Source organism: Brassica napus, chromosome C2 (genome assembly GCF_020379485.1).
Source record: "Brassica napus cultivar Da-Ae chromosome C2, Da-Ae, whole genome shotgun sequence".
NCBI classification, from domain to species: domain Eukaryota; kingdom Viridiplantae; phylum Streptophyta; class Magnoliopsida; order Brassicales; family Brassicaceae; genus Brassica; species Brassica napus.
The window spans coordinates 15,803,625-15,829,251 of NC_063445.1; the positions used below are offsets into that span (position 1 = coordinate 15,803,625).

The following is a 25,627-nucleotide window of genomic DNA, read 5'->3' on the forward strand; positions in this document are numbered from 1 at the left end:
TCGAACAACATCAACAATCCGACATCGATCGACGTTGCCACTTCTCCATCACTCGACACTGGGCGCGTATCAGAGCAGAAGGAGTTTGATGTGTGTGGAAAAGGACCGAAAGAGGTTCTCAGTTATCATTAATCCCTCACTTCTCAGATGGTGTCAAGAAATCCAGAGTGCGCAGCAGATGCTTCGCAAGGCCATTTGCAAGGGTTCGAGCACTCCTTATTGCAGAGAGGATAGACAAAGGAGAGGAGTCTATGGAGGAGGCTTTCACACAAGAATGATAAAGCTTCAAAGAGAGCAGACATTGAGACTTGTTTTTGGAGCATGTTCTCATTTTCATCCGGACTAAATCAGATCTCCAAAGTCAAGCTAAAAGACTTGTTTTTGGAGCATGTTGTTGCTACAGTGTCGCTCGCTGCTGCTACAGTAACGACGATACTGTAGCAGCGGCGAGCGACACTGTAGCAAGAAAATTGAGCGACACTGTAGCAAGAAAATCGAACAAGACTGTATTAAGAACATCGACCGACATTGTAGCAGAAAAATCGGGAGTTACTGTAGCAGTGATACTGTAGCAGGGCTACTGTAGCAGTTACTGTTCATAAAAAAAATTGTATTGGTTTTATTAGTTATCTATTACTGACTTTTAATGTTTTATTTATGTTAGGTAAAAAGAAAAAATCCGAGGAAGACGAGTTTGCGCGAGGATCGACGATGGCTGTGCAGCATCGATCGACGGAGCATCACTAGCATCTATCGATCGCCACTTAACTGTGTCGATCGACAGAGCTTCAAGAGTATTGATCGCCACTTAACTGTGTTGATCGATACTCACATCAATGGCATATATGAAAAAAAAACAGATCCGAGTAAACGATTCCTCAGCACATCGACCGATGAGGCCAGCTCGATATCGATCGACATCACTTCAGCAACAACGATCGATTTTCACTTCATTGTGTCGATCGACACTGACATCAGCGAGCAGTCTTATTAAAATGTTTTAAAAAAGAAGTTTTTATTGAGTCAAGAAGGGGACATTGAACTTATTGATTTTGCTTGTTATCTAACCACACCATTCAAGACTTACTAGTTGCAGATAGCACTAAAGATACAAAAGTGGATCAACCTGTCAACTATGTTACACTCGATAAGAATGTTTGAAGGAACCAAAGCTGACCTCCAACCGAATTGAGCTCAACTTTGCTTGTCTTGGGGCTTGGTATACATGAGATCGGATTCTTTAAACAAGTCTGGAAGGTAAAGCCTTGTATTATCACCCTCTCTGTCTCTATTTCGAAATTTGAATTAAAAATATATATATAATTATAGATGATAATTTAGGAAAAGAATTCGAACACGACTTGGTGGCTACAACCATTAAGGCTTGATTCATAAGAATTCTATACGTAAAGGATTCGAACAGAACTTGGGAGCTACAACCAATAAGGCTTGATTCACAAAGAATCCTAGGATATAGGTCAAAAAGAAGTGAACATGATTTGGTGGCTAAAACCATTAAAGCTTGATTCATGGAAGTCTGTCCAATCTTTGTCAATGACCCTGCAATAAAAACAGACTTTGACTGAGAGAGAAACTAGTAGAGAGAGAGAGAAAATGAACTCTTATTTACCTACAGGTCCATATACTTGTTTGAGCATCCTTGCATCATGTGATCGATACTCCCAAGGTAAAGCCTACACTTTTATTTATTCAAGAATTGAGGTTGGTGAAGAGGATTGATTGTCAAACATGATTTGCTAAAGTTGTTGACTAGGTGAATTTGGTTGCTAGACTCGGATATGATATAGTGTACTTCTGAGATTATGGCTTTCTAAGGTGTTGATTCTGAGTTTTAAATCTGTGAGTCCCTGCCGTTTTCAAACCTCTTTCATAAGACTGCCCTGTGTGTTTTGCTTGAGGACAAGCAAAAGGACGAGTCTGGGAGAATTGATAGGCCATGAATTTTACTCACTTTTAACCATGGTTTATAAGTGTTTTAATATATATTTACTACGATATAGAGTCTATTTAGAGTATTTACAGGTTTAGGGACGATTTGGAGAAATGTGGTGATTTTGGTGTCTTTTGGAGCCTTTTGAGTGCAGAGCTGCACAAACGCGTCATATGTTTAGCTATGGATGAAGACCCTCCCACCGTTATATTGAGCCCATATTTTTACACAAGATAGATATTGAGTTAGATTTCAAATGCCACCGGTTTTAGGTCAATCCACATCATATAGGAGAGGTTATGTCCGTTTTACTGAAGGGTGGTCAGTCTGCCTCGCGAGAGGAAGCTGTCTTGAAGATGAAGGACTTTCGATCGACGGTGCACCTTTGCCATCGATCGACGGTGATGCCAGAATATGGGCTGAGCATATTTTATGACCGACTGAAGCCCAGAAGCAACCACAAATTACCAGAATACCCTTGGACGACCTAAAACCCTATTTATGTGTTTTCTAAGCCATTGTTGACGGCTAAACTTTATTCTATTGTTCTTTCTTAGTTTTAGGGTTGGAGAGAAGAGAGGAACTCCTTCAGAGTCCTCTTGAAACTCCATTGGTTTTGGTTTTATTTATATTTTATGTTATTCATCTATTCATGTATGATTCCTGTGACAAATTTCATGTCTGAATAGATCTACCTGTTAGGTTTAGGGTTCAGATAGGTTATGAGGGATTAGTCCCAACTATAGATTGCTAAGTTGTGATATTCATCATTAGGATTATCATTAATGTTTGTTTCTAGATTAGCTACCTAGATATTGCCCTAGGAGTTGTAGACATAAGCGATAGCTTGCATCTCACCCTGAATCTATCCTAATTGAGCTAAGATTGCTAGAGTAAGGCGAGAGCTGATCTAGGAAACTTAGTGAGCACATTCAACCCGCACGTTAAAGCTTGACCTAACGCATCGATCGATATTCTAATCAAATAATCAGTCGACGTTTCAACAAGTGTATCGATCGATATTCCTATAGAATCATCGATCGATATTCCTATAAAATCATCGATCGATACTAATATAAGGTCAATAGACAAACCTAGAAAGCGAGAGCCTAATGGTTTGTTTATAAGTGTAGAACTCTATAATATCATGAATACGACTTGTTAGGCATCTGTAGGATTATAATACTGATTTCCTGAATAGAAACCCTAAGTCTAGCAAACAATCCTTCCACTGAAACCCCAATCAATCAATCGAGTAATTACCTTGCTCACAAACCTGTCTTTTACATTTAAAACATAAACAAACCTAGCTTAATCAACTTAATTAGATTTATTAGGTTTCTTAGCTCCCTGAGAATTCAATCCCTAAGTATTACAACTCGACTTTGAGAGAATATAAATCACTCATTAAGATAATTTGAGTGATATCATATATATACTCTACGACGTAAGTAGTATGTATTCATTACAAAAAGTGTGTAAAACCAAAAGCTTTAACTAGTAAACGCAGTCAGTGTGAGTTACAAAAACTACCATACGACAACATTGAAGCATTTTATCGTACAATCATGTGGTGTTTGCCATATTTATTTGATACCAGTTAAATCAACTTCACCATTCTAATTGCAGGGAATTGCTCTTAATTTTGGCCCAAAGTAACACAGAAGTTCAAAACAACTTATCATGTATAAGGATTTTATTGAAAGGACACAAAGTAACAAATAGAAATAGTAAGCATATTTATCATTAGAAAACCTAATTTATATAAAATAAAGCGGAAAAGAAAAGCAAAAAAAATTAGTGACAACCAGAAGAAAATAGAATTAAAGTGTTTTTAGTACACCCTACAACCATGTGGCGGTTGGCATCTTGCGGATTATAATTGTCATCCATCCTTAAAAGTGATCTAATAACAGTTTCACAATGATAACTACAGTTTACATCTTTTATAATATAGGACCATTGTAAACTAAATCCAAATTTTGTAAATAATTGAAGATCAGTTTTGCTTTATAGAAAATATAAAAGGAGTTTGAGTTTGAACTATTTAATATCTCTGATCAACATCGCTTTAAGAAACTGCAAATACGTAACGTCTGCATATGAACCCTTGCATATACTTAAGGTCCCAAATCCTCGGTTTAAAAAATGAGCTCCTCAAATTTCTTACAAACTTGTGAAAAACCCTTTTTCCAATAATGTTTTTTCAAACAATAAATTTCAATAATGTTACAGCACAACTAGTAAAGCTACAATAGAGCTACTTGAGTCATTTATATGCTTATTCAGCATAAAAAAAAATTCTATATTCAAGAGTGAATCAGAAAAAGCAACGTTTGTTAATGGCTCAAAAATTAATAACATCTTATGCCCTTGCAGTGACTATTTTGATACAATAACAGACAAGTATTATGTCAAATCCCTTACATTGGTACATGTCATTGTTGGAAAGATTAAAACAAAGTTTGATACGAGCGATTACAAAAAAAAAGTTTGATATGAGTTGTGTGAAATTGATTAGTAAGACCGGTAAGGTATTAAATTTATATTCCGTTTTAGCAAGTTTAAACACTTAATTTTACCCTAAGAAATTAGTGTGAATAAAAATTTCTTTTATTAAGGAATAAAAGAAAAAACAGTAAAGGAATAATTTCTTTTAAAAGAAAATAAATATAATAACGGAATAATTGGCACGACCTTAAGCGTAACTTTACACGGAATGATAAGAGGAAAAGTAGTTATCACGTCAATTATTTATCTTTCTTTTTTTTTTCCTTTGCGTTGCTTTAGTGATAATTCACATTAATTGGTAATACACACCATGTGAGAAATATTCAAAAGGGAACAGAATAGGACAAGCTCGAAAGAGAATTGTTTACCTGTCACTTGTCTTGTCGCACTTTCTAATTGTATTTGAGAACTCTATTATTGTTTTATTAAAAGATTTATCATTAATTAGTCACTATTAAATTACTAAAACTAGTTTAGTAATATAGCTTGTGCGGCAAAATTGAAAATTCAACCAAGATTATCTTTTCAATTAAAACGTCTGGTTCGTACTTGTCTTTCTCTTTCAATTACAATGCCACCAAATGTAGATGTAATGCAGTTTCAACTCGGTAGTCTTTTCTCTCTTACTTATATTCTATTATATACTTTCAACCACTAATTTAGATGTATTCAAATGAATGAAACAATTTAGAATCATTTATTGAAAACCTGGAAAGCCACGGCCGGTTGAAACCTGATCCACAAATTTTCCAAAGAAAATATTTTTTTTGAAACAATAAAACTAATTAAAGCCTTAAGGAGTTGACTAATTAAGTTGTTTCAGTATGATGCTCATATTTCTTGGTTATAAGAAAATAAACCAAGCCCGGATAAAAATTAGAAAATGAGTCAGATACTCTATCTGTTTCACTTTAAATGATGTTTAAGATAAATGCACACACACAAAGTACAAACTTCTATACAATTTATCTTGTTTATATGAAACTATTATTAAATAAAATGAATCCAACAAATATAAAATATGAAATATTGTGTAATTGGTTACAAAGATCAAACATCATTAAATTTTTTATCTAAAATAATGAAAACATAACTTTTTTTACAACAAATAAATCTTTAAACACTATCTAAAATGAAACAAAGTGAGTAAAATTCTTAATGCATTTCTAACCTATTGCTATTTTTACCTCTATGATAGCATTTAAAGACAAATTCACTCCAATTCTCATTGTTATTTTTTCATATAAAATAGAGATTACTATTTTTTGTATATTTAGAAGAAAAAATAGCAATCTCCATTTTTTACTCTATATTTCAAAGATCATTATTATAGAAAAATAAATTAGAATAAAATCCATTTTCATTATAGAATTTGCCTATTTTAAAAACAACAACAACAAAATACATTAGAGATGGTCTTAGACAGAGATAAAGTCAAAGTCAATAGTTTTTATAGCAGCAATGTCCAAAATTTCTAGAAAACAATGTAAACTTAAACAAGTATTAAGTACAACTTTAAACGACAAAGGAAAAATTCTTACTTCCCAATGGTGAGAAAAAAATATGATATGTGGGTTTTTTTAATGTCTTTTTAATTATCGAATGTTAATTTTTATGTGTGAATTTAAAACTATAATAATGTGGATGATTAGTTCGTATAAAGCTATAATTTATTTGCTGTCAAATTTAAGATGTAATGATATTGGATGTATCTATATAATTTTAGCTGCTGAATTTGTCCATAACTATTAAAAATAAAATTTATCAATAAATAAAAAAATTCTGATATATATGATTACTGGAAATGAAACTAAACATAATTTAATTATTTTTATTGTTCAGTGTAATTAATTATGATTTATATAATATATTTTTAAAATATTATAAAATATATTTTATATATGTTGATATATAGATTTAAAAATTTATTCCATCCGTTTTAAAATAATGTATGTTTTAGAATTTTCACATATAATAATAAAATATTTTAAATTTTAGTTATAAATGCATAATTTTGCGATTATCTATTTCATCGTTTTAAACCAGTAAAATTTAATAAATGTAATAATTGTTCTAAATTTTATAATTAATCACTATTAGTCAATACAAATGTATTAAAAATATAAAAAAATATTTTGAAAAAACGTTTTCTATAACATGCATTTTTATGAAACAAATATAAGTTTTTAATTGTGTCGTTTAAATAAATGAAAATATATAATCTCCTTAAAATCAAACTGATGTCTTACAAAATTCTTTATTGATAAATAATTTAAAAAACAATATTAATTAGCTATGGAAAAAGGAGGAAAGCTTAATTGGTTTAGTTTATGTAATGCATGTTATTTTTTTCTTGCTACAGCCTACTGTCTGAAAACTAAGACCATCTTCAACTCAATTATTTTTTTTGGTCAAAAATAGACTAACTCTATTATAGAGGTGATTTTCCTCTACTTGTATAACTCTATTATATAGTTACTCTAGGAAAATTTAGAGGAATATTGTTTTTTACTTTGATAACTATGAGTTTTCTTGTGCCATGCGCAAAAGTAATATTTTTAATAATAATATTAATTTATTTAGTTTTAAAAAAAAAATAGTCTACATTTTGAAATTATTATTTTATGTTTTTCTCTTCATCAGTCTGAAAAAAGTAAAACCATAACTATTTTTGTAATCTTGTTTCATTTGATTTGTTTTATTTATTTAATTTTATTTATTTGAGTTTTAATACAGTTAAAATTATATTTTATATAAATACAAATTTATTTATATTATATTATATTTAAAATATTTATTTTCAATATGTTCCTTATCCCCTAATTTAAAGTATGTATATGTTTAAATGTATAAATTTTGAATTTATGTTTAAATGTATAAAATTTTAATTTCCGTTTAAATTTATTGTTAAAATACGTGAAACTCTTGTAAAAATCAAATTTGTTAATTAATCTAATGTTCCAATAAATGGTAATAAAATTTTAAAAATTTAATCATCAACAAAAAAAAAATTGATTACTATTGTTATAGTTTTGTATTGTTAATGCACACTTACAATTAATTTTAATATAATATATATATTTATACAAAATATGATATATAAGTTAATGTAAAAATTTAAATGTAATTATATTTTTTATTAATATGATATATATATTTTATTCTGATGGTGATATATAAGTTATTAGTTATTATTATATTTCAAAAGTTTTGTCAAAAATGAATATTTATATAGAAAAATTAACTTTTAAATGATGTTATAAAATTGTTAGTCATTGTAATATTTAAAAAGTTTGTCAAAAACAAAAAAATAACTTATTAGTTATTAATATATTTCAAAAGTTTTATCCTTTATCGTTATGGCTCAGTGTTGATAATTTATTTCAGATCATTGTTATCATCATTTTTCAGTCAAATTTTACGGATCCCAATTTCTGTTAATCTTAGCTATTTTATATCATGACAAAAAAAAATACATAAATACTCCATTAATTTTTAAGTCAAGTTTCTGTGTTCTTCATTTGAGAATTGACGTACAAAAAAAAATTAGTGTTAAAATCCTTCTTAAAAACTTTTTTCAAAAACTTTTTTCAAATAACTTTTTTCAAATAACTTTTTTCGTTGATCTCTTCATTCTTCATTTTGAGTGTATAAGTTCGAAAATAGCTGGTGGACTATCTAATATAGTGGATAGATGAATTTTCTAATTAATTTGTGTGTTAATTCATTCCAGTGAAAATGTTCACTTCTTGTAAAAGTGAAGGGTACAAATTAATTCCACGGAAACTTGAACTTGTTGACTGTCAAAAAAGACTGAATATATAAAGGGTAAATAAAGTCTTTCTTTTTTGTAACTTGGGTAAATAAAGTCTGTTGTCATTATATTATGCAAAAATTTTGACGTCACATATGACTAAAAAAAAAGGTTTAAAGCGTCATGTATGCCTTGTATCTTTTTGGGTGAAAATAAATGTGGTGATACCCTAAATCATTTTTCAAATAATGTTAAGAGAGAGATTGAGTTGGATTGGAGATGGAGTAAAGACGTTACCAATCATGAACGATGTGTATCTGAAATTAGCAGCCTCTTGAAATATAAAATCTAGATTTAAACATTGATAAAAGACAAACTAACAAATCAAACAAAAAACAATTACACCACAATAATCTAAAAAAAGACACAAAGAAGTTGGCAATAGGACCCACAAAACACACTGTCAGAAATCTTCAGAGTTCAGAGAAAGAAGAAGAAGCAGGATCAAACAGTAAACCCAGGAATAATATCTCTCTTACCAAATCAGAACCAAACCTATCTCTTCTTATTCTTGTCTTTTCCATTTCCAGAGAATATAGAACCTAAACCAAACAAGTTCCCGGACGGAACCATATTTATAACCGGACTCACTCTAGTTCCACTTCCATGGCTTCCGTAACTGTAGCCTCCATAATTCTTCTTCAATGGCGGTTTCTGAAAGCTACTGTTACTCGATGAACCCGAAGATGAAGATGATAACGATGACGATTGTTGTAGCTTTATATGCTCTGTTGTGTGTTTCCTTGAGCTCTGTTTCGGTTTACTGGAAGTCGAACCGGTCGAATTGCTCCGGTTTAGTAACGGTAACGGACATAAACTCCGTCCGTAACTACTCCCGCAGTTTAAGCTGCTACTTCTCTTAAACCCCCAAAACGACTTCGTACTTGGTTTCTCCTCCGTTATGACGACGTCATCTTCCTCTTCTTCAACCGGTTTTCTCGGTTTTCTAGTATCCGGTTTAGACGGTTCGGCTGGACCGGTATCGGATACTTTTTTACCCGGATTGCGTTTCTCGGGCGGTGGTGATTCGGGTTTCTTCTTCTTGATTTCGGTCGGTAAGATTTTACCGTTGTGGAAGAGCTCGTCGGCGGACCAAGAGCCTTGGTCGAAGCTTTCGCCGGAAGTTACGCCGCCGGGAATGCAGAAATCGAAATCGACGCTTGAATTGAGACTCGACGGTTTGGAATTCGACGATGATCGTAACGGACGTTTCTCGACCGGTATTGCATCGGATTGGCAAAAGTCACGAGAGAACGAGATTCTTGGACTCATGTTAGAGTTTTCCGATAGAAGATCCACCGCCATCATCGTGAGAGTTGTTGAATGCTTCTGCAGAAAAAGAGAGAGACGTGGAGAGAAGTTTTTAGGAGAAGGGAAGGCGGAACTATAGGAAGGATTAGATTTTAATTTATACTTTTATAGGTGAATAAAGAAGAAGTTTTGATATTTAATAATAGTAGTCAAAATACGAAAATAATTAAAAGGATTTTTTCGGGTGAGAAACTGGAAAAGAGAGGAATAAAAATGGTAATAGAAGAGGGGACAGAGAAGCGTGTCTCTTGCTACATATTCACATGCATGGGCCAAAAAAGGTTACATGTTGTTGGTTCCTCACTTTGTACCTTTTTTTTTCTCCACTACAATAATTCTTTTATGTATTTCTTTTAGATTAAAAAAACATATTTACTTAGTTGTATTAGTATACATCATCCATGGAAATTTTGATAGAAAAATATATTTTTGTTAGGGTTCTTTGATAGATACACATTTCAACATTTTAACGGTTTTTAGCATTCTATGACTCTATTCTAGTCACTATAGGGAAACTAAACTCATATTTTGATCATCAATTAAAACACTATTTTATTCTGGTTTTACAGTTATAAAATTTACAGATAATTTATTTATAATATTTTATCATTTTTATCTTCATATCTATTTTTCTATAAATATTCAAATATATCTTTGTAGAATAATACTCTAAATATCCCTAAAAAGTTTTATCACAAAATTGTTTTAAGGGTCAAAATGATCAAAAAAAATTATTAAAAGGTAAAGATTTTTGTATACGATATAGTCTTGGTTCGTAAGGGAGAGAAACGAGGATAAGATGAGAATGCACGAGTTTGTAACGTCCCGGTCGCCGTTTGGCGATCCGAGTTTGGGACAAACCGGTCGCCATATGGCAACCCGGTCTGATGACGAGTTGGACGCCATATGGCGACCCAGTTTCGTAGTGGACCGGTCGCCACATGGTGAACCGATTGAGTAACGGGCCATTCGCCATATGGCGACCTGGTTGTGTGAAAGACCAGTCGCCATATGTTGACTGGGTTCTGTGGTCGACCGGTCGCCATTTGGCGATTGGTTTGTTTAACCGATTGGTCGCCGTATGATGTTTCGGTCGTTCTTTTGAGTTCTTTTCGGACAACTAGTGTCGACTTCCGAAGTTGTGGACAAAATTATTCCAAAACTTATCGTAAATTTTTTTGTTGAAAATTATACGAAAGTTACTTTTTCGAGAAGTATTCTCCGGATACTTTCATGCGTTGATTCCGTCGTGACCGGTTTTGACCCCAACTGTTGTATATGTGATAAAATACTGCATTATATTATTCATAATCTAAAAATCATAAGTGTCAGAAAATATTTGGATCCCATGACAACCAATGTACTCTAAAACGATGCAGATTAATCCAATAACCCCTCCCCCCCCCCCCCCCCCCCCCCCCCCCAACTTTGGATCCTATGACAACCAATGTACTCTAAAGCCAACACAGATAGAACAGATTATCTAAATCTAATGATCCAATAACCCCCTCCCTTACTTTGTGTATTGTAAGACTCTAAAGTCAAAAGGGCATGTGCAATGTCTGAATGTTTAGAGTCAACGTACGGTGAGATTTGTGTTGACTAATGTGATGAAGCATTGAATATAGACTCGTGTTGCAAAGTGCACCGACCCGAGACTTTTAACCATCAGACACCAAAGTTTTGTCAATGTAAATTAAGATAAAAGTCTGTCACATATTTGAAACAAAACCAGTGATGTGATATAGTAAATGTTTGATGTATTTACTTACTCTGATTAATTCGCCATTCAAGTTTTTTACTGCACCATTCATTTGCAATAGCTATACCGATCATACTAAACAGTACCAACTACTGCATTTTTAACTAACTACATCTATTCTACGATACTTTTAATGATTAGGAACAAAACTGCTAAACCAGATTGTCTTATTATTGTACTTTTTAAGCGAACTTTTTTTTGGCTGATGTAGAACCCTATATTAGGATTCTCATATAGGGTTGAATGGTTACATGATATAATTTATATAAACTTATGAAGCCTATGATTACAAATAAATACGGTGGCATTGTTGATATCTCCAAACAAACATACGAGCATACACATGTCAGGTATATGTCAAGAAGATAAGTCTTTTTATGTTAGACCATAATAAAAATAAAATACATTGTTATCCACTTCTGTAAAAAATAATTGGTACATATCTAAGATTTTTATGTTTTTTTTTTCATTTTCACTGTTAGTGGTTCGCTCATTCATATATATATATATAAGATTTCATTTATTTATTTTGTTCCTTTGTATATTTCTTATAAGTGCAGTAGAAAAAAAGTTATTTGCTTCCATCGTCAAACCACTTGACCATCTCCAATGATACAATTTTTTCTATATTTCACGCTAAAATAAAATAACTCTATTATATAGTTGAATTTGTTTCAATGGTTTACTCTATAATAGAGTAAAATATAAAAAAATATTTTTTTTCTTTCTATTATTTTTAGAGTGAAAAAACAATATTTGTCTATATTTCACTCTATAATCAAATAACTCTATAATAGAATTATTCTATTTTAAAGTGAAATAAAAAAAAAATTATTGAACATCATTGGAGATGCTCTACCTATTCTAATCGTAGAGATTTTTTTTGTGTGAGAAAAGTCCAATATTAAAATCGGATCAGGTGAGTATGCAGAGTTGCTTTCCATCAAATCGAAATTGATAATTTCTTAAATTGAAAGTAAAGAAATTTAAGTGATCGAAAGAAAAGGAGAAAAAAGGGAGATTGCATATTATTTAGAACATGAAAGGGAATTTATAATATATATGAATTATATGAAACAGAAAAACAAAGTAGACATGATCACTAAGTGAAACTGAAAGGCTGATAAATGGTCCACGTTTCTCCCCAAAACATTTCTTTTCATAACCACTGGCTCGCTGTTGAGCCCACCTGAGGGGCTGAGACCAACCCGACCCAATTGGATCCAACCAAAAATTGTCTACTCCTCTTGAACACTTTGCTTATTTTGGCAGCTATCTATAATACTAACAGGAAGCTGTCCAATCCCGTTAGGGTTTGGTTATGATGACGGACCTGTATGACATATCAGATTTTTCGGATCCTTTTAGACAATAAAGATGGTCCATTCCGACAAACAGCATCGGTGATGTTTTGCTGACAAGTACCGAACTACTTTTTTTAGACCAAAAACAAAAACAATCAAACTGCCTTGTTTTCTACAGAAATTGATTATCAAAGTTGGAAGGGTAAAATATAAAGTTGTTCTTTATCAAAATAAAATAAAATATAAAGTTGTTTTCCTTTATGCATAAAATAGTCATCAAATAGTATTTTTCTCTAATTTCTTCCGAATTTAATCTCGAAGTTTGGAATCACATCACGTATAGTTTTGTGGAGTTTGGACTAACCATATCCCAAACAGATTGAACCTAGGACGTAAAACCAACTGCTTGCACTAACCATCTAACCCTTAAATACCACATCTCTAGTCTTGTTGCCGATTTATTGATAAATTTTAAAATGGCCAAAATCATATACGATCGCTAAGATCTGTTAATCCAAACCTAGAGATATGGTCGTATGCCTATTAAAGGCAGCTTCGTTTAACCGAGGATTAACTTGAGGGCGAAGCCCAATACGGTGAAGTCACCTGGGTTCGAGTCCCGGCCACTGGAAATTAAAATTTTGGCATCGCCAAGGACATGGAACCGAGACGTGGACCGATAACGTACTCTGCTAACACGTGGCTAATCTGGACTCACTTCGGTAGGGACCAAGATACCCTTGTATAATTCAAACAAAAAAAGGTAGCTTCGTTTGAGAGATGGTTGTGGGCTTGCTCAAAAAATTAAATACAGTTACAGTGCAGTATACCTCAACCTACGGTAGAAATTTTTCTACAACACCCATTTTTATTTTTCTAAATAAACCCAATCTTTGAAATCTCTACTTTATTAATACTAAAAGATTGGCTCCAACGCCAAAAATCCAATATATAAAATAAAATACAAATTGCCAACAAAAAAAATCAAATAAATATCAATAAAATCATAAAAGTGAGACTGGAAAAAAGAGAAAAGATGCTTAAGAACACACATATGTTCGATTGTCACCTACTCGTGAGTTTCATCTGAAAGGAGAAAGAATATTGTTTATTTTTTACGAAAATTGCAAATAAAAATCCTGCTCGAAAAATTGTGAAAGATATGCAATAGAATTGCGAGTAAAAGTATTTTCCTCGCAAACCCAACAAAAATTTGAGGAGAGAGATATTCTCTTACAAATTTGTGTGGGATTTGTGAAAATTGGGTATATATATTAATCATGGTGCTTTGTAATTTCCTCGCAAATTTGTGATGGGTTTTGCGAGTCATGCCTAATCCCTTGTAATTTCCTTGCAAATCCATATTTCCGCGACGTGAATGGTTTGGGGTATCGTCAAGAATTTTGGTCAGATAACACATCTAGTAGAAACTTATAGTGTTTGATATGTACGTCAATAACTATTTACGAAGTTAATCAACTACGGTTGGGAACGCAATTCCTGACACTAGAACTAATATTGGAAGTACTTAACATCAAAACCGTTCGATCTATACAATAAATATACATCAACTAAATTGCTGAAAAGTTTTAAAATATATTTTCACGTTAAATAAATTCTCTGAAAATCAAAAATGTAATAAAAGATGAAGCTCAAAAACAGGGATTTGCGAGGGAATTGCAAGGGATCCTTCGCAATTCCCTCTCAAATCCATGTTTCCAGCACTTGAATGGTTTGGGGGAGGGGGTTTCGTAAAGTATTTTGGTGTCGATAACAAATTTAATATGAAAATTTACTGTTTAACATGTACGTCGATAACTATTTTGAAAAATTAAATAAACTAAAGTCATGACACCTGAACTAATATTGCAAACAAATAACTTTGGGGGTGATGGATGTCAACGCATACCGAAAGATTTTCTGAAATCTCCATCCCAATTGAATCAACAGAGAATATCATACATTTTGATACAAATAACAGAGACACAGAGGACATTGTTGATGATTCAACTGAAGGCTCTACTTCAGAAAATGCCGAAATTGATGTTGAAACCGACAAAGAGGACACAAATGATGAGGCTGACAATAGTAACAGTGAAAATGTATCTCAAAATGAGTATGATTAAGCAAAATGTCACATATATGTTGTATTTTTCTTGTATTTGTATTTTTTATTTAAAATTAAAATTTAATGAAGGAATTGCAAGGTAATCGTAAAGGACCCTCGCTAATCCCACGAAAAATTGCAAGGGAATTGAATCTATTCCGTCGCACAATTGCGACGGATTGCAAGGGTCCCTTGCAATTCCCTCACAAAACCTTGTTTCCAACACTTAGGACGGTTCAGAGTTTCATTAAGGATTCGGGAGGGATCCCCTGCAACTTCCTTTGCAATTCCCTGTTTCTCGCATTTGAAAAATTTGGGATTTCTTCAAAAAAAATTTGGAGTCAAATAGCACAATTAATAAAAATATTTAGCGTTTAACATGTATGTCAATAAATATTTTTGGAAATGTAATCAGTTATGGCTTTGAATTCATTTCTGAACACTTGATCTAATATTTTTGAATTACCGAACATCAAACCATATAAGCTATTAAATAAATAAACCTTAACTAAATTGCCGAAATGTTTTTTAAACATATCTTCCCTTTAAATAAATTTTCTCAAAACCAAATACAAAGAATGGATTTAAGTCGACCAAAAATTTAATAAAACCCCAAACAAAACCTAAAACAGAGTAAGTATGGATTTCCAAGGGATTTACGAGGTATCCATTGCAACTCTCTCGCAAATTTGCATGATCTTATCACCGGATCTTTCTCTATCTCTCACCGGCACTCACACCCCCGCCATCACTCTCCTTTGACTCCTTGCCGCGTCCGTCACTCTCCCAGTGACTCGCTGCCGCCACATCACACTCTCAAGGTTGAGGTTTGTTCTTCTTCATATTTTGTATTAGGGTTTAGTTGAAGGCTTGGTTAGGGTATCAGTTAGGGTTTAGGTTAAGGTTTGGTTTGGGTTTGGTTAGAGTTAGCTTAAGGTTTATTTTAGGTTTGGCTTCGGTTAGGGTTTAGTTGCTTAGAGTTTTAATTATTTTATTAAAATTTGTAAATTAATTATATTCTTGGTTAATTTTAGATGTAATTAGATTTAACTGTCTAGATCCGTTCTAGCCTTGCAGGCGAATGCCAAGACCGGGATCCTCGACACTCTTTCACCTTAGGCAAGCCACCACTACAAAGTTAGATTATTTTACAGTTATTAGATCTATAAGTTTTTTTTTTCAAATCTGTTTTTGCAGATACCAAGATGTTCCTAAAGACAGTTCTTGTCCCGGAGTAGATATGTTCTTCGTACTCCAGACACCAAAAAACCGTATATAGAACCATTATCTGAGCCTATAATACCACCCCGCTCGGCATATGAACTAACCACCGTAATGGTGAAGGTCATCAGCGATCAAGATAAGGAAATTCAGAAATAAACTGTCAAATTCATAGGTACAATGCCGTTTTCCCGTCTCTGGCTAAAAAGATCAGAATGTGGCAAACATTCTTCAGAAAAGTGACATCCCAGGAACTGTCAAGCCAAAGGATATGATGACATTTAGAGTTTCGGTTAGGTTTTGTATTTTCGGTTTCAGTTAGGATTTGGTTTTAGAAAATATTTAGTATTTAATATTATTTTTTATTTTAATGCTTTTATAATGAATTTTGGGTTAATGTTTAAAAATTAAAATCTATTTTATTATAATTTTTTTATTAAAATTTAATTATGTTTAATTATTATTTTAATTTAAAATATATATTTTAAATCACTAGCATTTTTGCGAGGAATTTGCAAGATCATAGTATCCTCGCAAATTTGTGAGGAACTTAATTCCCTCGCAAATTTACGAGGGAATCGTGAGCATTTTTTTCTTGCGACTAACGATCTGCGAGGAATTGGCTTCTGGCAGAAAAATGATTTTATCATTTAAAAAAAAACGAAACTTCGAGCAAATTGACGATTTTCTGAAAAATATCGTAAAGACACATAAGTCGTAAAGCGGTCTGTAATGGTTAAAACACGGCACAGCCCACTTACAACTAAGGACATTAAGCGGCCCAATGATAATGATGGTTTATTCTTACTTGGAGAGGATAGTGGAAGACAAAAAGATAAACTGGAATATTTCCAGGAAGGAGAAGCTCGAATCCTGAAAATTGAGCCAAAGTGGAAGGAAAAGGAAGATACAAATCTGTGGTAAAAGGAAATTCAGCCGACCTTGGAGGAGTATATAAACAGAGGCGAGGCATAGAAGAAATGAAGAAGTTTGTCACTACATATACTCTATGCAGTTAGAAACCTTACGCTTTATTTTTCGCCATACCTTGTTTTCTATTGCTTGAACTCGATTACTAAACGAACGTCGCTAAGCAGTTCAATTTCTTGTTCAACTCTTTTTCATCTGACCTCTTCTTGTTCCTATAAAGGGATACATATGCAGCCTTTCGTAAGGTTCAGTCTGAAATCAATAATAACCTTGTTACATCTCTTTTTGTGTTTTTCGTTTTTTATATTTATGTGACTAAGCAGAGAATACGGACCCTTAAGGAAACCTACGCTTTCTTCCATCATAAAATTTGACAGTGCGAATTGGAAAGATGTTGAATGTCGCTAACGAGACCGCAATACCACTCGCAGAAAATGGAAATGATAGGAACTATCTAACCCTGAAAAAATCGTCTAATTACCAAGCTAAAGAGATCTCACCGCAACAAGGGGTTCAACCAAAAACGTTCTCCAAAAATTCTTTGGAAAAATGAAACTTGCTCTCCTCGAAATCGCCAAAACACCATAGAAGGCTCGCGGAAAAGAAGCAAAGCAACTCAGGTACACATCCCTCACTGATGTACTTCTTCTCAGAAACCTTCGAAGAAACAAAAGTTGATATCTCAGGAATCGTTCAAAGCCCAAAGCCGTTAACAAAGACGGAACCTAAGTAAATCGACACCTATTCCGACAAAACAAGATCAAATACAGAAGGGGAAAACGGCTGTAACCTATCCAAAATATGTTCAATGTATACCCAGTTTTTATAGTTTTTATGGCAATGATTGAGAGAAAAAATGTTGACAAGTGAAGAGAGAAAATCTCAATTGCTAAGGTTACAAAAATGATTAATTATTATTTAATGTGTGGTTTCTAAATTATTATAATTTAGACAAACATATAAAGAAACTAAAATTGTTTAAAATAAAATAAAAATAAAACTGAAATTGTTTTAAAATGGGATTAAATTATAGGCTCAAATATTTTTACTTATTGTCATTATATAGAAAACAAATACAAAAATTGAATGACACTCCAACTTGCACCTGTAGATCTTAATGGCAACATATACAGTCCACTACACCAAAGAAATAGGATTACATGTCCACAACAGTTAAATATGCTAGCGCCTAAAGCCTTGCGTTGTACTCCCTCCGTTTCATAATTTTTACATTTTTTACACAGATTAAAAAATGATTGAAATAAATTTGAAGTTATTATTAATTATATATATTCAACAAATAGTATTTGAGATAAATGAAATTATTTATAAAATCAGTGCATTTACAATTAATATTGAATTGAAAGTTCCATTGAAATTCTAAAATGACACTCTATTTATAATAATAAAAAAATGTTAAAATGAAATTTAATATGAAACAGAGAAAGTATATTTTAGCGTATAACCGATGCTATAAGGTTAGGTATGCGTCTGTGTGTTTAGCTTTAGATTTACGTTAGGTAGTATACTAGAATAAGGTTTTACTGAGGGGAAGATTATGTCTATGGCACAAATTCATTGTTTTAATAGTAGATTAGTTATTTTATTTTATTTTAGTTATTGGCTAAATTTTGATATCTATTTTCTTATCTTTTTTTATTGAAAACTTTATTTACTATATATACCACTACTAAAATTTCAAACTCATCAAAAATTAAATTGCGATATTTGTTATAAAATAGATTTAATTTATATCACTTGAAAGAACATAATTTTTTCTTTGACATATTTGTTTCTGCCTATGTATCCAGAATTTTGTTTGCGACATTGTTTTAAAATAAATTTAATTTCTATGACAAGAAACAACATATTTTTTCTTTGATACTTGGAAGAGGAACAATCTTTCTTTGCCAAATGGAGAAGCCTGTTGTTCTTTCACTCTTTGTGCGTGTCTCATTCTCTTTTACATTAAATCATGATGGGGGTCAAATTTTGGAATGACAATCGCGAAGGAGAGAAAAGAGCTAAAACCACTGAAGTTCTTGCACACTTAGTTGACCAAATTCATTTGTAGCTCAAATGGTTTGAAACTACTAAATTTCCTGTCTTAATGTTTTTAAGAGACTCGTTAGTGAGATCACAAATATCTATAAAGAAATAGTTTATTTAGTTATTTGTTATTCATTTAATATATACTTATATAATTTTCCAATATGATTACTACACAATAGTTTCAATTTCTATAAACAACTTAATAAGAAAAAAAAAGCTGAACACCAATATGATAACCGCACAATATTTAGGAAAAAACAAGTCAAACATATCTAACCAATTTTAAAGGATTGCCATGAAAAAATGCATTACTAGTTACATTATTCTATCTATATATTAATCTCCATCTTAAATAAAAATTTCAACCATCAAACTAGTAAATTTAAAAGTAAAAACTCTAATAAACGTGTCTTTATCGTAAGAATATCACGAAAAATGATATGTCTTCATCACAGTTCGTTATCTTTTGCATAATCCTAATTGCTTTATTTCCTCTTCATGATTGTATGTGCTAATACTAGTTTTCCTTTGTTCATCATATATCATTATTATCATTATAATCACATCCTGATATCGAAGTGATATTGTTGTTACATTTTTTTGTTTATATAGTTGTCGGTGGCCAAGGTCTTAAACCGGGCAACCAACCTAGCACATTTTGCTCACCAATCCCTTGCGACGCTAAAGACAAAACTCGCAGTTGTGCTCACTGTTACCGTCCCTCTGAGCGTAAGACAAGTTTTTTCAAGAGCAGAGAAGAATGTACTGCTGCGTGCAAGGCATAAGTTATTTCGAAACGTGCAAATAGCACTAAATAAACTTTTCATTTAATACCTAATTTATCTGCTTCCGATTTTGATTATAATAACATAAGCTTATTTTGAGTGCAACAAATAAAATTTATGCTTATTGAATCTGTGTTTAGAGACTTCCATAGTCTACGTAACCTATTTTCTCTCTTTTTGTTTTGTTTTGCTATTAAATTTTTTTTTTAAAATATTTGTTCTGGTTAATAACTACGAGTAAGTTTTTTAAACTTAATAGTTTGTTATGGTAAATTGTAAGTTTTTTCTATTTTCTTCTACACCATATGACTACCCCTTATGAGTAAGGAAGAAAAAAACATAGATCAAAGTGGAAAAGTAGAGATTTTCTTATCAGTCTACCCAATCACTAAAATAATAATAAAAACTTATATTAGTTTCATTTATGTACTTTTATTCCTACACAATCACGTTGAAAATCGTATTCCAATCGGACTGTAAAAATTAAAGTACAAATATAGATAAAAATGGTAAATCTTATACTCTCCTTTTTGTGCTTAATCCTTTTCATATATTATCTAACTTTTATGACATTATTTTCTGCAATTAACTATTTTCTATAATTCTAAATTAATAGTATTTGAATAATTGCAACTAGTTATTGTTTTTCAACAGAAAGAACTTTACTGTTTCGAACTAGTAATTGGTCAAGAGAATCAAATCGATGGTGTTGAATCAATGTAAACCATAGCAGAAAGAAGATTTCAAGAATCTCGAGAAATCTTATCCGCTATTTTCTTTTTGTTATTAGAATCTGTCAAATTATAAAATTGGGGAATAAATCCTTTCATCGTTGCAATTCGTCTAAGTGGGTAGAGAAAGACGGTTTTCATCAATATAGACACCATCTTCTCCAATTAATAACAATATAATGCGGACCGACCTCTAAAATATGTAGAATCTTCATTCATTCCATTGCCAAAATAAATGCTTCACCTTTGGCTCGAAAAGGTGATAGGTTTCGTCGCATATTCATAGCCACGTACCTTATTCATTTGAGCCTCCCAAAATGTAAACATAAATCTTTTTGAAATAAAATTTTATTACAAATAATGATCTTTTAGAAGCAGAAGGAATAATCTTTTTGTTTTCACAATGTACATGTTTTAGGATACAATTCTATTATTATTTTTCTAGTCGCAGCATTGTTGATTTTTTTTTTATGTTCTTACGTTAGCTAATAGTTTACGAGCCATCGGGGCCTGTGATCCCACTCAAATGGAAAACTCCACCTTGGAACATGTTAAAATGCAACATTGGTGCTTCATGGAGGAATGATTTGAGGACGGGAGGTGCGTCTTGGAATATTCTCGACTCTCAAGGTAGGGTGCTTTCACATAGCAGGAGAGCATATACAGGAATCTCCTCACTTTGGAAGCAGAGCTCGGGGCCATCTTATGTGCTGTTGATTCAATGAGAAGCCTAAAGATGGACAGAGTGATAATCGAATTATCATCTGCGGAAGCTTATGAGAGAGTAATCAATCCCCATCCTTTTCAGGGGAGTTGCTCATGGACTGATAGTATCTCTAAACTCCTCAAGGCAGGGGGCATATCATATGACTTGTGTCCATTTCAGTGAGAACAAGATTGCCAACGAGATCTCACGTAGCGTAACCCGTTACCTTAGAATCCAATCTTATGTAGCTCATGGAGGACCATCTTGGCTTCTATCATCAATTGCCTCTGAAGCAGTGTCCAATGCTGTTATGTGAGAACTTGCATGGTTGATGGCTCGCTGCGTCTGGCTTCTCTCGTATCATAGGACCTCTGTTTTGTCCTCAGGGTCTCTGTTTCTTTACCCAATTTGTGGGTTTTAAGTCATCACCTAATGGTGTATGCTTTTATTGTCTTCTTGTTAACGTACGTCTTAGGCCCTTTATGGTCTAACTCTGGTTGTTTTAGTTTACAAGTTTTAAGTCAATGACAAAAAAAAACGCTAGTTTTGTTGTGAACGAAGGGTTTGAGACTGAATATATCGTGTGTATTATTAATCATCAAAAGGGGTTCCTTATATAAGGATTACAAGATAGAGATAAATGGAAAGAGTACTTATCCTAATCCTACATGAAATAGGAAATCTACTAAATACATAAAAGGAAAGATAACATCTAATAGGAAAAAGGAAAGATGGTTTCCTTTTCTCTCTAAGCCGCCTATCTCTCTCCTGTAGTCGGCTCTCTCTCCCCTCTTGGACACGGCTGTGGTTGGGCCTGGTCGTGGCCTGATAGGCCATCTCTTCTTGTCTTGGTTAATGGCAATCCACATTGTTCATAACACTCCCCCTTGGATGCCATAACCATACAGGATTTGTAGTACGCTTAATGTTGCCTCATTAAAACCTTATCAGGAAAACCCAGTGGGACAAAACCATGATGAAGGAAAAAGAGTACAACACGCACTATTCCCCCCTGATGTGAACCTCGGTGTAGGTTCTACATACTACGCATCTTGATGCGTGATCTATCCTGTCTGTGTAGGAAGGGAGTAATCGGCCAGTTTCATTACTGCACCGTAATTAAGACCTCTTAGGTCGTTTCTCATGTCCTTTGACAATGAGTGTCCCGTTTAAAGCATGTGTGTTAAGCAATGTGAACCACATTGTCCTCGGGAATCACATGTTGGTCTTTGCAAAACGTGTTTGCATGTATTCATGATTCAGACGTGATCATCTACTTCTATACTATTTACTTTTGGTTAACTATGGTAACCATTCTGCCATGTTTCAATCTGGTCGATCAATGTCCAGTCCATAGACCACGTCCATACATGTCCACTTATTAATCTTATGAGTGTTCAATGATTATTGCTTTGAGGTTTTATAATCTCTTATCATGGCTCTTCGGCCGAACACACTCTCATGTATCTCACATGTGGACATCAATTTATTTTCTTTAAGTAATGTTTTGTTCCTTGCGTTCATATCTTAATGACGCCTAATGACCTTAGGTCATAGATCTCATAAGCTTTATGGGTTACAATACTTCTTTGGTATCCGACATATTAGATGTCTCCTTTTAATCTTATGACAAAGCTTTATGGAGTTCATACAGCAGCAGACCATTCTGCTATGCTGGATCCTTAAGGGATCTAATGTCGGATTGCAACCTGATGGTTGATCTTTAGTTTCTATTAGCCCGTGACCAAGAAGAAGGGTCAGACGCCTTTTAGGTCTAAAGCCGGACGTGTCTAGAAAATCTGGACGCTCTTTGCTGAAGAGCTGGACGCCCTTGGACGGACAGAGTCGGACGTCTCTAGTTTGAAGGACCGGACGCTCTCAGCCAATGTGCTGGACGCCTACAGATATGTTTTGTATCATTCTTCTAACCTCTTTTAGGTTTAGTATAAGCACAAGGAATTTCTTTATAAATTCTCATATGTATATGGACTGTTATTGGATTGTCTTTTACACAACTCCAAGATCAATGATCATGTGTGATCAATTTCTTTTATATACTTTATGCAGCTGCTTTTGCTTCAGTCCATGAATCATCTTAGGAACAAAGCTGTTCTCTTATCTTATCTTATCCAGTGATCCATATGCTGCTTACTACATTTAGTGTATCTATTTTCTTTCTTATGACCAGACTTGGTTTAATATCGAAAATCTGTAGCAGCAATCACCACATAGGAGTTCATCTCCTTATAATCTGTTCCTTTGATCTCTGTGAGTACCTTGTGTAAACAAGCTATGATCTAATGCTGTTAATATGAAGACATAGACACTCTAGGCCATGTGATCATGTGTCCTCTCTCATGGTTTCTTTATCTCACAAGATCCATCTATTTCACTGGTTTATCAGATGGCGTTTCTGTATATGTACATGGCCAATACGCTCATCTCTCTTTAGATACTTTGAACCTCCACGTTTATCTTTCTATTCTTTATAATCTTTATGATTCTATGATTGTATGATGAGTACTCATTCGTGGGTACATGATCCTCGCTTATGTTCAAGTGCTATTCTCTTATGTATCTTTATACAAATGTGTGTGTCGACACTTTCATGTGATTCCACTATGTTCCAGACATGATCTGATCACTTTGAGATTTCATTATCCAGGACCTTTGTTACCTAGCAGCTTGGCGTCCCAAGACTACTTGGTTTGGTACCTTAGATGTGTAGCTGGCCAACCTTTATCTCTATGTCTGGTATGGTTTCTCTTATCATGACTTCGGATCTGTCTATGCACCTTTTCTTTCTATCCGAGTTTCTTTACTCTTATGGAACACTTGGTCTATCTTGCATAGACTCTATAGCAACTTGATTATGTCTCTTCTAGGACTTTAAATTTCGTTTGGTGCTAAGCTGGTTAGTCATTCTTTTTCGGGTCAGTGTCTGGCATTTCGATTAGCTTCTCAATTGGCTATCTTTATATTATCTTTCTTTGGACGTCTTATATCATAATGTATAGTCCGAGGATCTTGCCAAGACAATGATGGTTAAACCATTCTTATCATTCCTTTACTCTTTCTTTATCCAGCTTATAATCTTTCTCCTTTAATGTTTGGATAGTCGGATCCATTTGATCATGCAATCCGTACTTGGCCACTATTTTAATCACCCATGTTTTGGCTCAAGCTTTCTTTGAATTCGGGGAGAAAGTAATACTCCTATCCAACATATATTTCCAATCCTCTTCTGAGGTTCCATCTTAGACGGCACATATATGTATGTGGTCGTTTTATCTCAGAATCTCTTAAGATGGTTTGTCCGGTTTTAATGACCCGTATTCATTCTTTAGATGAGAATATCTATGCTCACTTATATGGCCTGATGCTTATTATCATTCTGTACATGTATATTCATAATGTCCCCAAGCATATAGGTAACGGCCGAACCTTTTATAGGTAATGGCCTTTCCGGCCGGTTATGGCCTTTGCGGCCAGACCGTTGTCTCTCATGGTCTCTTCGGCTTCTTTGGCCGAGTCATGGACTGTGTGCGGACAAGCCTGCACTATTCAGACAAGTCACGGCCAAGTCATGGCCAAGTTGTTTATAGGTGATGGCCTTTTTGGTTTGGCTGTTTGTATCATGGCCTCTCTTTGGCCGGGTAATGGCCCTTTATGGTTTAGTAATGGCCGAGCCATATATCATGGTGTTTAGACCATAGTACACGAACTTGTAGTATTGATCATGGGTTTATCCTCTCTCCCCCTCATGACCATACTATAAGGTCGTGGTGCTTTGGGATAATTAAGCCTAATGAGTTTCCCTATGTGTACATATTTCACAACGTGAGATCCTTACGGGATAACTCTGTGCCTTTTCAATATTGATCTTTTGCATCAAGATCTATACTAGGATGGCTAATCCTATCATGCCATGTAAAATTTCGTGGTGTTTCTCAATATGGTCACCACATCTCTTGCCTCTTATCATACTGATCCTTAGCATAGTATAAATCAGTAGAGATCATCGGTATAGTCTCGACCACTTTCTTTCAAAGGTCTTAGGCGTTTTTATTCTTAAAGATCTGAAGGAACTTTGTTACCTTTCTTGCCCATTGTTTCTTATTTGGAAACCATTCATTATAACTTCAATGGACCACATTTCTTTGGGTGTATATAATGCCTTATAGGCAAATGCCTTAGCCATAGTTTCCTACTAGGCTTTCTATACCATTCATGATTTCTTACTTGGTTTTATGCCCTTTAGGCAACTCTTTAAAACATTCATATGTTTAAGTAAGATCAGACAAGATTTAATAAACTTAAAACCATTTCCATATAAATCATGAATGATCCTTAGGTTAAAGTAAACACGAATGCAATCATAAAGCAATAAGACTAGTCGTATCGAAATTTGGTCCTTTTGAAAATCAGATCAGTATAAGTGG

At 33.4% G+C, this 25,627-nt stretch overlaps 1 protein-coding gene across 1 annotated transcript; it reads right to left on the reverse strand.

The window, feature by feature from the left end:
* Positions 1–8,550: 8,550 nt before the first annotated feature.
* Positions 8,551–9,800, reverse strand: LOC106381067. Its single transcript, XM_013820927.3, has one exon. The coding sequence runs from the start codon at positions 9,582–9,584 to the stop codon at positions 8,772–8,774; it is 813 nt and encodes a 270-aa protein (XP_013676381.1). The 5' UTR covers positions 9,585–9,800; the 3' UTR covers positions 8,551–8,771.
* Positions 9,801–25,627: the final 15,827 nt, after the last annotated feature.